This window comes from Oncorhynchus mykiss, chromosome 4 (assembly GCF_057628025.1).
Source record: "Oncorhynchus mykiss isolate SJ-2025 chromosome 4, ASM5762802v1, whole genome shotgun sequence".
In the NCBI taxonomy this organism is placed as follows: Eukaryota; Metazoa; Chordata; class Actinopteri; order Salmoniformes; family Salmonidae; genus Oncorhynchus; species Oncorhynchus mykiss.
Window position 1 is genome coordinate 69,217,362 of NC_143025.1, and position 15,304 is coordinate 69,232,665.

Here is a 15,304-nt window from a genome sequence, read left to right on the forward strand (position 1 = left end):
GTCACTCTGTTGGTTACTTGTCATAGAGTTAGCCTTGCACCACCAGAGGGTGACATAATCCATCTGATGCTGTTGTGGAAGTGACGTCGGTTAGAGTAGTCTGTGTTGTGTGTCTCAGTTGGAGCTGTATTAAGGAAGGCATGTAACAATTGTGTTCTATCTTTTCGCTTTGTAACACTTTCATTGTCTAGTTGTACCGTTTTTATTATGGAGAAATGACCGACTTGACTGTAATGTTAGAGCTGCATGACAAGTTTCTTATTGGTGGCAGAGTAACGTCGGTGGCAGAACTCCAGAGAGTAGCTAAGTCGGCTAACGTTAGCTAATGAGGTTGCAAGGCTAGGATTAGGATGCTTTACGTCTGGTTGACTAGGAAACAGGGCTATGTTGAATAAATAATATGTTAACTATCAGGGTTACATTAAGTACGGCAAGTATGACTGCAGTAACTAGTTACAGTGTAGTAAAGTTGTCCAAATCCAATTTTGCTGACTCCCCCGTGATCAGGTAATGTGGAGAACGTTATGTGCGGCAGCACGCGTCAGACATTCCATTGCATAAGCTGCAGAGTAGGCTAGCCTACGTTTCCCATATGGCCGCAGTTACTTCGTCTGTGTAAAGAAACGTTTGGTTGTCTACTTCGTGATATCAAGAAACTGTACAGATATCACCCAACCATTAGCTGTTTTCAAAAGTCAGAATATTGTCATAATGAAAATAGTAATGTCTCATATCTAAAGTTCTATATTGAACTACCAATGTCCACACACAATCAGTTGATGGCAAGGCATATGGGTTATGACTGGGTTATAAGCGGTTCTGACTAGATCGTCTGTGTTCCAGCATAGAGCGGAGAATGGCGGGCCTGTGGAGATCCTACCAGGCTCTTATGACCAGGCATCCATGGACTGTCCAGATAATCACAGCCGGTATGAAAACACGCACAACACTAGGTTACATTACAGTGACTACACTATGTCCACTGTCCGCCTCTACAGCAAAGCCTCCGGCATAATTTCCACCAAAGATAGTCAATTTCCCCCAAAATGTTGTCTTAGGCTTTCACCTGATCTCAGCTGCTTCAACTTTTCAGCTCTGATGTCAAATCCATCTCACAGACTGTGTCTGTACAAATGCAATCCCCCTATTCCATGGTTTATGGATGAGAGCTCCAGTTTGAATGGGGTTGTTGGATGAGAGCTTGTGGTCTGAATGGGGTTGTTCAATTTGTGCTGTACCCTAAAATGGAGCCCTGTCTGTATTCTGTAAATATTTGACATGTTTCCTGTTGATTCTGTGACAGTGTAGATTGTGGTTGCAAACACCATAGGAAGCACTGTGATTACTAATCAGAGGATCCAAGCCAATATGACTTCATCGATATTTTGATTAGGTTTTATTTTTATATAGGTGTGGAAATTGCCTTGAAGACAGGTAAATCATAATGTTCTCCTTCTATATAGTTTTATGATGTCCTCTTGTAGAATATAAGTGTTTTTCCTCCTATAATGCTGAAGTGTCTCATTAACCAACATTTACATGCCCACACAGTTTTTTTTCTGTTAACACAAGATGGCAGTGAAGAACAGTCTTTTCACTACCCTCACTAGCCTATACTGTAGGTCCTTGAGATGATGCGTATGTCAGGATTAGGTGCCAGCCTTGTTTTGATAGCCAATTAAATCTAATCAATATTTGTTCAGATATTTTACCCTGATTTGATAGGAATATTTGGCTGACTCGCTCCTCTATAACTTCTACTTCAGTGGTAGCCCAAGTCTATATTGTCACTGTCAGTGTAAAAAGGCTTTGATATTTCCCTAATTTGTTACCTTGGTGTTTCTCCTCTCGGAGGCAAAGCTGTGTCTGTGTGACCGATAACGATTCAGAGTGGAAACGTCAACAACATCCCTATTTATACAACCACGCGACAATGTGCTGCCACGGCTACATGAGACTGCCTGCCATATCAACCTTTATGGGATGATGAAAACTGGACGCTGTTATGAGTGTTTTGTTTTCCACCGTAAGTAGGCCTAACTCCTTTTTTTTTCAAATCTGATCTCATGCCTCAACACTTGTCTTTTTACTAGGAGGAACAATTGGCTAATTAGGGAAGTGCCACACCCCTGCCTTAGTCATGACCTCACTGATTGCATAAGGAGTGCCAGTGTCAAACTGCCCAGAAGGCTGGCAGTGGCAAAGTGGTCCTCTCTCTTTGCCATTATTAACAAAGGTGTGTTATGAGATTACAATTTAATTAATTATTGATATTCTTCTGGAATGTGTCCACGTAGATTTGAAGGAGATACCCGGTACAGGGAAGACTGGTTGTAATAAGAATGCATTAGTGCCCTTCCTAGGCAGCTGGGTTAAGGGGTTGCAGGCAGAGTGAGCATTTTATGTAATTAAGATGTCTGACTTGAAGAGTGACTCATCATCTTAGTTTTCACTAGAGAGAGAGAGAGAAGGGAGAAAGTATACTGTTTTACATTTAGCTACTGTAGCTGTGTGGAAATGCCGTTTTTATCTACTGTAGTGCACTGGAGACCTTCAGAAGAGCGAGAGAGGACACCTGATAAAGCGAGATAACGAGTGTGTGTGTTCTCCCCACTGAGGGGACCACCAGACCTCACAGACAAATGAAGATCTGCTCTAAAAAGGCAGAGACACAGCAGACAAATCCAAACTTTTCTGACCTCTTGTTTAGCTTAGCTCTAGGTCTGCCTACCTATAGCCTGTATGATACATGGAATTCAGTACCTGACATCAGTCAGTCAGTCAGTCGATGAATGAATTGATCAATGGATGAATGAGGAAAAAGGGAGATCTCAGGACACCAGTGAGCTACGGTAGCAGTAGCTGAATCCCAAAGTCAAGTTGTGAGTGTGGATCCTGAGAGGCACTCCTACCTGGAGGGGACGGGTCAGGCTTGGTTGGCTTCATCAGTTAAATGCATCTGAGGGCTCAGTGGGTCCACTCCCTCCCCAGTGGAACAACCATCAGGCCCCGGGGGGAACGCCTGCCAACTCTCCCCCAGATCACTTCACTTAGCCTGGGCCACGTCAATCACCATCAGCCCCATTAGCCTCTATAGGCTCTGGCTCTCCCTCAAGGACGGGCCCCTAGAGCCGCAGCCAGCCTGCCAAGCTAGCTAGTGCTGACATCAGCACTCTCAATAAAGGAGGGGAGAGGAAGCTTGTTGGCACCTCTTGACTAGCTACGGGGCCATGTCTCAGTGGGCATCAGATGGTGGCTACCAGCTAGATAGATATGGTATTAAAGTTGGGAGGAAAGATGTTTTTGTTGCACCTGTCCTGTGGTTTTATCACTGAACACTCACAAAGGACCTTACAAAAGAGAAATGGTAGCTGTAAGAGGGTAGTGTCTGGCTGTGTTTAAGGATGAGCTCATGTAGTGTTGATAAGCCTCGGGTTTCTCAAGGGTTTATGGCTGCTCTGTTCTGTTCTTAAAGGACCAGTTATTACAATAAAGGTTTACAATGAAGGACACACTCCAGTCAATGTGTGTGTGTGTGTGTGTGTGTGTGTGTGTCTGTGTGCACACGTGTTATGTTAAGGTTGAGTTGTAGATGCTCCAGTAAAAGCATATAAAAGGTTCCACCCTCTTCCCAACTGCCTTATTAGTTATTCCATGACATTTTAAGAAAAACATAGATCATATAAAGAGGGCTTCTCTGTCTACATTATTATTAAGGCCCAATGTCCTTTTTAAAACATGATATTTGACTGTGGGAGGTAGAGGCAGGTCTGAGCTGACTTCAGGTGAAAGTTCCCTGTTCAGTGTGTCAAACATGAGTACCACAACACCTCATCCTCTTGCTGATGCAGCTGGAGGTTTGTAGACTGGGGCTCCACCATGGCCTGATTCCAAAACAATCTATCCACATTTCACTACCTCCTCCCTGCAGATCTGAGAGCATAGGGTCCACTCAGTTTTCTCCATGGTTTGATGGAGGGAGTGTGTGTGTCCCCTGTCCATCAATGTCCCCCTCAGTGTCACACCCTGATCTGTTTCACCTGTCTTTGTGCTCGTCTCCACACCCCTCCAGGTGTCGCCCATCTTCCTCATTATCCCCTGTGTATTTATACCTGTGTTTTCTGTTTGTCTGTTGCCAGTTCGTCTTGTCTTGTCAGGTCTTACCAGCGTGTTTTCCCGTCTCCCTTCTTTCTCAAGTTCTGTTTCCCTGGTTCTGACCATTCTGCTTGTCCTGACTCCGAGCCTGCCGTTCTGTACCTGCCTGACTCTGACCCGTTTACGGACCTCTGCCTTTCCTGAGCCTGCCTGCTGTTCTGTACCTTATTGACTCTGCCCTGAATTATGGACCTCTACCTGCCTTTGACCTGTCTTTTGCCTGCCCCCTGTTTGGGTCAATAAACATCTGTGACTCTAGCTGTCTGCATCTGGGTCTTATCCTGAGTTATGATACTCAGGTTGTGTTCCTCCATCTCTCTGTCCTTCCATTCATTTCCTCCAAGAGAGGTGAGGGTCATCTGACCCAGGCCCTGTGTGTGTATGTGTGTGCGTGCTCTAGTGTTTGTGTGTCGTTTGAGGAGTGGCCTGAGGGGCCAGTCAAGCTCACATTGCCCAGAACAAACTGTTTTTAAACCTGGTCATTTTCTCTGCTCACTCCTTAGTCCCCGCCGCACCACGCAGCATCATCATTTCACAACGGCCAAGCTAAAAACAGAAGCACACTAAATCTGGAGCTCTGCCGTCAGTAGCTGGATGGGCTGTCTGTGTCAGCCATGGTTCTCACACCTCACCGAGTCATGCATCTCAACGCCTAGCCTGGTCATCCTGCATCTTAAACAGGATGCTGTTCTGGATTTTAGAGGTGTAAGCTATGGCCCAGGCAGCGCTCCCTAGAAACAGACTGGAGGTGTGGGCACTGGGCAGTGGTCTAATACGCTCCCATCTCTCCCTCTGTAGGGGAGGGAATTCTCCCTCTCCATGGTGTCTCATCACCCCTTTCCCCTGTTATCTTTCTGTCCCATTGTCCACAGTCAGGGCTGCTCATCTCTATTCCTCCTGATAAGTAGCATACACACCACACACACAAACAGACCACATACACATACAGACTGTTTACTCCTTTATCTAGCAGGCCTACTGTCTGCCAAAAGTTGTTTACAAGAATCCACAATTTCCTCTGTTATGAACCTCCATGAAACCCGCTCTCTCGCCACATGTGTTGTATCTGTATGACTCTGTTCATTAACTGCTCGGTGAGAGCTGGCATTTGTCTGACTCTTCAGACCTGCCAGTGAGAGTGTCACAAAGAGGAATGTTTTGAGCCTGAAATAGGCTTGTGCCCATATCTAACGAGATACTGGCGATTTTTGCTTATGCAGAGAGAACAAATTTGTGTTGCTTGTCTCTTGTCGTGATTTCAACAAAGGCTAGAACACATTGGTCTGTGCCTGTATTGTTTGTTGTGCAGAGTATTGATGGAAATGTTTTTCCTCTCAGAAGTTTTCTAGTCAGAGACATGGTGCAGAGGAGTCATCTTTTTTTTTTAGCTTAATTTAGATGCTGCATCATAAGTTAGGAGTCACCGTTTTCGCAACTCTTTAGTTAGGACCCCCCCCACGCAAAGAAACCATACTTTTAGGCTGACATGTAGTCAATGGGTTTGTTTTTATCATCAACCAATCTCGCTCAGTCATATTCATCAATGCATCTCCTAAATCAAATGTTTGCATCCTCTGCTGTAGATTTCCCATATGAGCTGATCTCCGCAGAGACACGCGAGGCCATTGTTTGTTTAAGCATGTATAAATAATGCATGTGTATGTTTGTTCCCCCCTCCTTCCTTCCTGCGTGGGGGCGAGGGGATCGATGCCCCCAAGCCCAGCCAGACTCTGGACAGCGGAAGGGAATGGGACCCGTGACATTTCCAACAGATTGGAGGAGACGGCTCTGTCTTCTTGATTGGCACTCCCTGTGTGTGTTGACAGGAGGTCTCGCGGTCACGTGCGATTCCATGCCAGCGTAGGCCCAAAATATTTTTGGTATCAGATTGTTCAGGCAATTCTCGTTTAAAAACTTCATTGGGCGGAAGATGTTTGACATGCTTTTTACATTTGTATCGCAAACCATGGTTTAGAATATCATGATGGAAGTGGCCATTTTAGGCCCTTTTAGACCTATACATGCCTCCTATGATCCGTGAACCGTACATGATACAGGCAACAGCTTCGTGTCATTATAGTCCTTATTGTGTGCTTTCAAATATGGACAATGTCAAGATTCTGAAATACCATTTTTCACGTTAATTTGTTCAACATTCAGAATATTATTAATGTATCGAAAGCTTATTTTTACTCTTCAAACACGTCAAATTTCCAGAATGCCCTCTCTGGTACTTTTAATGATATGACCCATTTATACATAGAAATTGACATTATAGGTCAGTCAGTGGTAGTCACTAATGTTTCTGAAGGAGCCACTTTTGTCAAACAAAATCACTGGGTGAGCCACCATAACAATGGGGGTTGGGGGGGTCAGAAAGTAAAATTGATTCATAGGCCTATTACATGATCTCAAATGGATTCATGCATGATATTAAGATACTATTAACATGGACTATCAAGCTATTTGAATCTCTGATTCTCTATTATGTCACTTGGGGGTATCAGCAACAAATATGTAAAAAATCATTTGATGCATTTTTGAATCTGACCTCATTGCCATTTATCACAATAAAAGTTATAGTACAAAGATATGTAAGATCAGGTAATGGCATATTTCAGTCTGAAGAAGGTATGCTTTGGAGTGACTCAAATGCATCAAAGGGATTGGAAGTTCAGGAAAACAGGGATAATGATGATCAAACAATCTTTGTGTATAGTATATTGTTCCAAACAAAATGTCTTAAAATGAACAAAATCAAAAAAGATACTTTTGAGATATTGACCACAACTTCAAATTGACCACAACTAAGCCCAAAAAGAGATTGTATTTGAGGCGTTTTATTTATTTGTGGGAATACTTGGGAACAGACTTTCTTAATATTTTTTATTTTTTTGCTGAATTCCTGGTAATTTCCAGTATTTTTTAAACCCAAAACCAAAATTTGCTCGTCGGGCCGCCTGTTGCCAACCGCTGCCATAAGGATTATAATGTATCTGTATCATGTACGGTTCACGGATCATAGGGTCTTACAGGAGGCATGTATAGGTCTAGGGGGGGGCCTAAAATGGCCACTTTCATCATGATTTTCTCAAAAATGGTTTGTGATACAAATGTAAAAAGTGTCAAACATCCTTCCTCCTATGTAAGAACTGCCTGAACAATCTGAGATACCCCAAAATAATTTTCTTTAAGCACCGTACACACACGCAGGACACTATCATGTCCCACTGAGGCCTATCTAGCAATGGCATACGTTTCCATCAGTCACTGAGGCCAGTGTCCATTGACTCCTCTCTTTCTCTCTCTTTTTCACTCTCATTGATAAAATGACACCGTACAAGCCCCCCCCCCTAGTGCAGAAGTATTTACAGAGCAAGGAGCTTCTGACCTATCCTCTGTGACTGGGACAGACACACTTCAGTGCGTCAGTAATCCCTATGTGTGGCAGTAAGGCCCTCCAAAGACAATGACCTACAGGACCAGTGTGTTTTAGGATGACTCATTCAGTCAGAGCTTTGTTGATGAGGCCAGAGGACAAAAGTTAACTTTTTAAGTGTTTTGTTTTATTGCATGTGACTCTAAATCAGGATAATCCGCCGTTGCTAAATCACCTCAATGGATTTGGAGAGAAAAAAACATAAAATTGTGTAATTATACATTTTTAAGATGCACATCTCTTTGGCTGTGAAGGTGTAGGAAAATTATCTTTATTGGATTTCAGTGCATGTATAAAATAAATGTATATTAATGGCTATATTGGTTAAATTGACTTAGTGCCTCTATCTAATGATATTAGCCTATTAGATGTGGTCTCATCTTGTTGACATATCATTGTGACCGCAAGACACTTGTTCACATGAATCTACACATTGTCACAAATGTACTACAAAAATGTACTACAATCCAAATTACACTTGCCCATCTTCTGAAAACATCAGAAACCCTACCTCTTCAAAGAGTATCTTAAACACCTTCAGGGCAAGTACAACTAATTGTCGGACTAGCAGATTATAGATTTAAGTGGTCCTAATCAGGCAAAAATCACAATATCAAACAATTGGGCTACTCTGATCAGAATTGGATCAAACTGTCCTCCGGATGTGATGTATTGCCCAATGTCCTCCCAATCTCTGCAGAGCGCATCGCAGTAGAATTATTATGTGCCTGCATTGACAGGCAGGAGTGGTCTTTCAATCATGAAGTCGCGAGGTTTTTGAGATCAAAGCAAGCTGCGTGTTCGGATTGTTGATATTCATTGCTAGTTAGTGAGTTATTTGCCCAGTTATAGCATGAATCATGAATAATGTTGCGTGAGAAAGTTAGAGGCATAAATATCAAACCACCTCAAAAAATGCTAACCTCCCCTGTTATTATAATGGTGAGAGGTTAGCATGTCTTGGGGGTATGATGTTTGTGCGTCTGTAACTTTCTCACTCATCATTGTTCACGATTCATTCAGGATTATCCATAATCATGGTAGCATCCACATGAATGTAGAAGTGTTTAGAAACATATTATATTCTTATTTACAATAAAAGTAACTCCAAAATGACACAATACATTATTTACTATGAATTTGTATAGGGCACAAAATAATCTGAAACAAAACCTAAACAAACAGCAAATGCATCCAACAAGTTTGTAGAGTCACAAGCTTGATGTACAGTAGTCATTGCATGCTAGGAATATGGGACCAAATACTAAACTTTTGACTACTTCAATACACATGTAAGTGAATTTGTCCCAATACTTTTGGTCCCCTAAAATGGGGAGACTATGTATAAAATGTGCTGTAATTTCTAAGGAGTTTACCCGATATGGATGAAAATACCCTCAAATTAAAGTTGACAGCCTGAATTTTAATCTCATAGTCATGGTATCATTTCAGATCCAACGTGCTGGAGTACAGAGCCAAAACAACCAAAAATGTGGCACTGGCTCAATACTTTTGGCACTCACTGTATATTTTTACTGTTTTATACAGTAGCCTATCAGTGCAGTATTTTACTTTGTGGGGGGTTAAGGGCCTTGCTCAAGGCCACAACGGCAGGAGATATAATACTTGGGATCAGAGACCAGCAGTCTTCCGTTGTCAGTACCAGTGATAATAAGTAGTTCCTTGCATGATACAATACAATTTTACGTCATTGTTTTGGCCCATGGTGTTACAGATTATTTCATTTTTGGGGGACGAGCGACTTGAGCTTGTACTTTGGACAAGTAGAAAAAATCAGTCCTGCTTGTCTGATATACAAGTGGCTAAAAAAGTTATTGTCAATCCCTTGCCTTTTATGAACTAACACTTGCACTTGACAATTTTGTTTCCCACTGACTTTGCTGATATCTACTTTATTGAGGAAAAATGTTCTTACTATTACTGATATGTGGTTGTCCCACCTAGCTATCTTAAAGGCAAGGTTGCACAATATATTTCCACAAATCTAACAACGTAGATTGATGATATTCCATCTAAACGTTATTTTTGCAAAAATGTATCCCCCCTTAAAATTTCACTTCTGTTTACACAATTTGAATGACATTTATCAAAAACTCATATACCAACAATACATTGCGGGTTTGGCGCAAGAGAAGAACTGGTGGTGGCAGTGCACTGTTTACCGGCATGCATGTTTGGTCGAAATGTGAGTAGCTAGATGGGAAGGAAGTCCTACCGCTTTCGGGCAGACTGGGTCAGGGGAGCTTCAGTCATATGCGGACCTCACTTATACAATTACAACGGTGACCAACAGTGGAAGCGTGGGTTCAACATGAAGCTGAAGCTAAAAATCGGTTCTTTGGCCGCAATCAATGTAGGCTCCAATTCCACTGATGCCGCCAGTGTTACTTACAGCACCACGGCTGGCGGCTTCGGTGATGGATGTGAATCGGATAAGCAGGTACTAAAGTGCCCAAAGAGTTGTCATGTTATGTCACTAGTAGATTATAAAACACGAAGATAGCCAGCTATCAGCCGGGCTAGACAATCTGGACCCTTTCTTTCTAAAATTATCTGCCAAAATTGTTGCCACCCCTATTACTAGCCTGTTCAACCTCTCTTTCGTGTCGTCTGAGATTCCCAAAGATTGGAAAGCAGCTGCGGTCATCCCCCTCTTCAAAGGGGGTGACACTCTTGACCCAAACTGCTACAGACCTATATCTATCCTACCATGCCTTTCTAAGGTCTTCGAAAGCCAAGTCAACAAACAGATTACCGACCATTTTGAATCTCACCATACCTTCTCTGCTATGCAATCTGGTTTCAGAGCTGATCATGGGTGCACCTCAGCCACGCTCAAGGTCCTAAATGATATCTTAACCGCCATTGATAAGAAACATTACTGTGCAGCCGTATTCATTGATCTGGCCAAGGCTTTCGACTCTGTCAATCACCACATCCTCATCGGCAGACTCGACAGCCTTGGTTTCTCAAATGATTGCCTCGCCTGGTTCACCAACTACTTCTCTGATAGAGTTCAGTGTGTCAAATCGGAGGGTCTGCTGTCCGGACCTCTGGCAGTCTCTATGGGGGTGCCACAGGGTTCAATTCTTGGACCGACTCTCTTCTCGGTATACATCAATGAGGTCGCTCTTGCTGCTGGTGATTCTCTGATCCACCTCTACGCAGACGACACCATTCTGTATACTTCTGGCCCTTCTTTGGACACTGTGTTAACAACCCTCCAGGCAAGCTTTAATGCCATACAACTCTCCTTCCGTGGCCTCCAATTGCTCTTAAATACAAGTAAAACTAAACGCATGCTCTTCAACCGATCGCTACCTGTACCTACCCGCCTGTCCAACATTACTACTCTGGACGGCTCTGACTTAGAATACGTGGACAACTACAAATACTTAGGTGTCTGGTTAGACTGTAAACTCTCCTTCCAGACCCATATCAAACATCTCCAATCCAAAGTTAAATCTAGAATTGGCTTCCTATTTCGCAACAAAGCATTCTTCACTCATGCTGCCAAACATACCCTTGTAAAACTGACCATCCTACCAATCCTCGACTTTGGCGATGTCATTTACAAAATAGCCTCCAATACCCTACTCAACAAATTGGATGCAGTCTATCACAGTGCAATCCGTTTTGTCACCAAAGCCCCATATACTACCCACCATTGCGACCTGTACGCTCTCGTTGGCTGGCCCTCGCTTCATACTCGTCGCCAAACCCACTGGCTCCATGTCATCTACAAGACCCTGCTAGGTAAAGTCCCCCCTTATCTCAGCTCGCTGGTCACCATTGCATCTCCCACCTGTAGCACACGCTCCAGCAGGTATATCTCTCTAGTCACCCCCAAAACCAATTCTTTCTTTGGCCGCCTCTCCTTCCAGTTCTCTGCTGCCAATGACTGGAACGAACTACAAAAATCTCTGAAACTGGAAACACTTATCTCCCTCACTAGCTTTAAGCACCAACTGTCAGAGCAGCTCACAGATTACTGCACCTGTACATAGCCCACCTATAATTTAGCCCAAACAACTACCTCTTTCCCTACTGTATTTAATTAATGTATTTATTTTGCTCCTTTGCACCCCATTATTTTTATTTCTACTTTGCACATTCTCCCATTGCAAATCTACCATTCCAGTGTTTTACTTGCTATATTGTATTTACTTTGCCACCATGGCCTTTTTGCCTTTACCTCCCTTATCTCACCTCATTTGCTCACATCGTATATAGACTTGTTTATACTGTATTATTGACTGTATGTTTGTTTTACTCCATGTGTAACTCTGTGTCGTTGTATGTGTCGAACTGCTTTGCTTTATCTTGGCCAGGTCGCAATTGTAAATGAGAACTTGTTCTCAACTTGCTTACCTGGTTAAATAAAGGTGAAATAAAAAATAAAATAAATCTAAGTGCACCGGGCCATGCAAAATGAACTGGCCCAGTCACACGGATCTAGCATGGTGTTTGAGGATGGAATAAGCTTGCCCAATATTGTACTAAAGGAGGCTAATGTTACTCCTTAGTCCAATGACCTTACATGTTCTGTTTAAAGGCTGAATTGGGTCTGGAAGCCAAATACTCCATCTAAATGTGGTAAGGTTCTAGAAACAAAAATCCAACTACATTCATATCACATCAAAATAATTTCCCAAATGCGAAATACGTACTGTAGACTGTTTTAACCTGTTTTAACACAGTTGCAACCGATAGCATTTTCCAGTGATGACACGTTTGTGGCGTCAGTCTAACGTTTACACACAGGTGTTCGGAGACAGATAGCTAATTAGCACAGGTAGTCCACTCTGTCTTCTGTCTGTTTTCTGTAAACAAGCTCTGTAACTTGGAAATATGGTTGTGTGGGAACCCTAACCATATAAAGGTGTGATAGAATTTAATCTTTTGTTTTTTGAAAATTATTTCTCGCCGATATGAAAGATTTAATTTAATTTATTTTTTATTTTATTTAACCTTTATTTAAATATGCAAGTCAGTTAAGAACAAATTTGTATTTACAATGACGGCCTACCAAAAGGCATATGGCCTCCTGCATGGACGGGGGATTAAAAATGTTAAATAAATAAATAATAAATATAGGACAAAACACACATCACGGCAAGAGACAACACATAACGCTATATAAAGAGAGACCTAAGACAACAACATTGCAAGGCAGCAACACATGACAACACAGCATGGTAGCAACACAACATAACAACAACATGGTAGCAACACAACATGGTAGCAGCACAAAACATAGTACAAACATTATTGGGCACAGACAACAGTGCAAAGGGCAAGAAGGTAGAGACAACAGTACATCACACAAAGGAGCCAAAACTGTCAGTAAGAGTGTCCATGATTGAGTCTTTGAATTAAGAGATTGAGATAAAACTATCCAGTTTGAGTGTTTGTTGCAGCTCGTTCCAGGCGCTATCTGCAGTGAACTGAAAGAGTAGCGACCCAGGGATGTGTGTGCTTTTGAGGACCTTTAACAGAATGTGACTGGCAGAATGGGTGTTGTATGTGAAGGATGAGGGCTGCAGTAGATCTCAGATAGAGGGGAGTGTACAGAGATGACCAGTTTACAGAGGAGTATAGAGTGCAGTGATGTGTCCTATAAGGAGCATTGGTGGCAAATCTGATGGCCGAATGGTAAAGAACATCTAGCTACTCAAGAGCACCCTTACCTGCCGATCTATAAATTACATCTCCGTAATCTAGCTTGGGTAGGATGGTCATCTAAATCAGGGTTAGTTTGGCAGCTTGGGTGAATGAGGAATGATTACGATAGAGGAGACCACGTCTCGATTTAACTTTGGCCTGCAGCTTTGATATGTGTGGTACACTGTGCTGACAGTCCCAAGTACTTGTATGAGGTGACTACCTCAAGCTCTAAACCCTCAGAGGTTTTGGAGGTGTTCAAAACAAGGTTAAGGGCAGAGAAAGCTTGTTGGACTCTAAGAAAGATTTGTTGTAGAGCATTTAACACAAAATCCAGGCAGGATGAGTATAAGACTGTATCATCTGCATATAAATGGATGAGAGAGCTTCCTACCGCCTGAGCTATGTTGTTGATGTAAATTGAGAAGAGCGTGGAGCCTACCTTGGTGACAGGCAGTGGCTGAAACAGCTAAGATACGGTACAGCAAGAGATGCATGTTATTGTTCAGTCACGGCTCTCAACAAACAGTAGTTACGGTCTTGTCCCATCGCTGCAACTCCCCTATGGACTCAGGAGAGGCAAAGGTCGAGAGCCATGCGTCCTCCGAAACACAACCCTGCTAAGCAAGCCGCACTGATTCTTGACACACTGCTCACTTAACCCGGAAACCAGCCGCACCAATGTGTCAGAGGAAACACCATCCAGCTGGCAACTGAAGTCAGCTTGCAGGCTCCCTGGCCCTCCACAAGGAGTCGCTAGAGCGCAATGGGACAAGGATATCCCAGCCGGCCTGCCCCTAACCCGCACAACGCTGGGCCAATTATGCGCCGCCTCATGGGTCTCCTGAGCACGGCCAGCTGTGAAACAGCCTGGGATCGAACCCGGGTCTGTGGTAATGCCACAAGCACTGCGATGCAGTGCCTTAGACCACTGCGTCACTTGGGAGGCCTTGTACAATTACTTTTATGTGTAATGTAATGGTTCTAAGAGTCATGATCAATGGCTGGGAATAAGCTAGCTAGCTAGCAAGCAAGCTAACTACAACAACTCCATCAACAGAATACTGCACGTTTTGTGGAAATTAATGGTGAAATGCCAATCGGATTAATGTCATTGTTTATTTCAAGGTATGTCTATATTTTTGCTGAATTGCCTGATCTTCATTGGCCGTTATAACTTGCAGGATATCATGGTAGCCAATGTTTGTGTTAGCCATTTACCTGGATTTACTGCTGCTAGCTTAATAGTAGCACTCAGGTAAGCATGTGGCTAGCTGTACCTACTATTGGCCAACAACAGAGTTTTAGCCAGTTTGGTTATAGACTTTCAGTGTCTACTGTGAGGGTAAAGGTTTATCTTGATTTTGTGTAACAGTAAACAAATGCTGATGTGCTGAACTCATAATAAGTGATGTGTTTCAAGGCTGTTAGTGGTTAGCTAGTAGGGGTAACGTAAGCCATCAAGGTTGTGAAAGGGACTATGCTAAAAGCCTGCATGCTATATGGTAAAAATGTGTGGTAAAAATGTTGTTTTTTGCTGATACAGAATAAAGAAGAGCGTAGGCAAAATAACTAAAATGTAAATGTAAAAATCTTTGTAAGGAGTGGACATGTGTAGAGTAGGACAAATGCCCAGTCAACAATTCCTCTGCACCAGTGTAACTACAGTATATTTAGGTCTCAAAACCATAGAGATTTATTATAGTACACTCGTTAAAACAATTATAACAGTAGTGGTGTATGTGGTGAGTCAATGTTGATTTTTTTTTAGGTACATTATGTTTTGATAATCATCAGTTGTGACGTCTGATGTTATCAGTAAAGCAGAGAGGCAGGGGGCTTGTCTTTGAACCATGTGAAGGTCTGTAGGTGTACAGGGTATTAATGGTTAATGGGGGCTGATGTCTTTGAAAGGGCTTCTACTGCTTTTTCTGTCGTTGGCACCTTCACAGGTTGGCATGTGTCTGTCTAAGCACGTGTCCCCTGGCTGCTGGCACAGAGCGGCAGATGACCACATCCCAATGA

The 15,304-nt window shown here is 42.8% G+C and overlaps 1 protein-coding gene across 4 annotated transcripts in view; it reads left to right on the forward strand.

Annotated features, from left to right (window-relative positions):
- The first annotated feature begins 44 nt into the window (after positions 1–44).
- LOC110522264 (mitochondrial inner membrane protein MPV17) overlaps positions 45–15,304 on the forward strand; it is a 31,123-nt gene continuing 15,863 nt past the window's right edge. The window contains exons 1-2 of one of the 4 annotated variants that reach the window (XM_021600517.3): positions 45–138; positions 844–929. In XM_021600517.3, coding sequence (XP_021456192.1) covers positions 857–929 — 73 coding nt within the window. In that variant the 5' untranslated portion in view covers positions 45–138; positions 844–856. Of the gene's footprint in view, positions 139–843; positions 2,027–15,304 lie in introns of all 4 variants that reach the window. The other 3 variants (XM_021600518.2, XM_090232871.1, XM_090232870.1) reach the window with 3 other exon arrangements.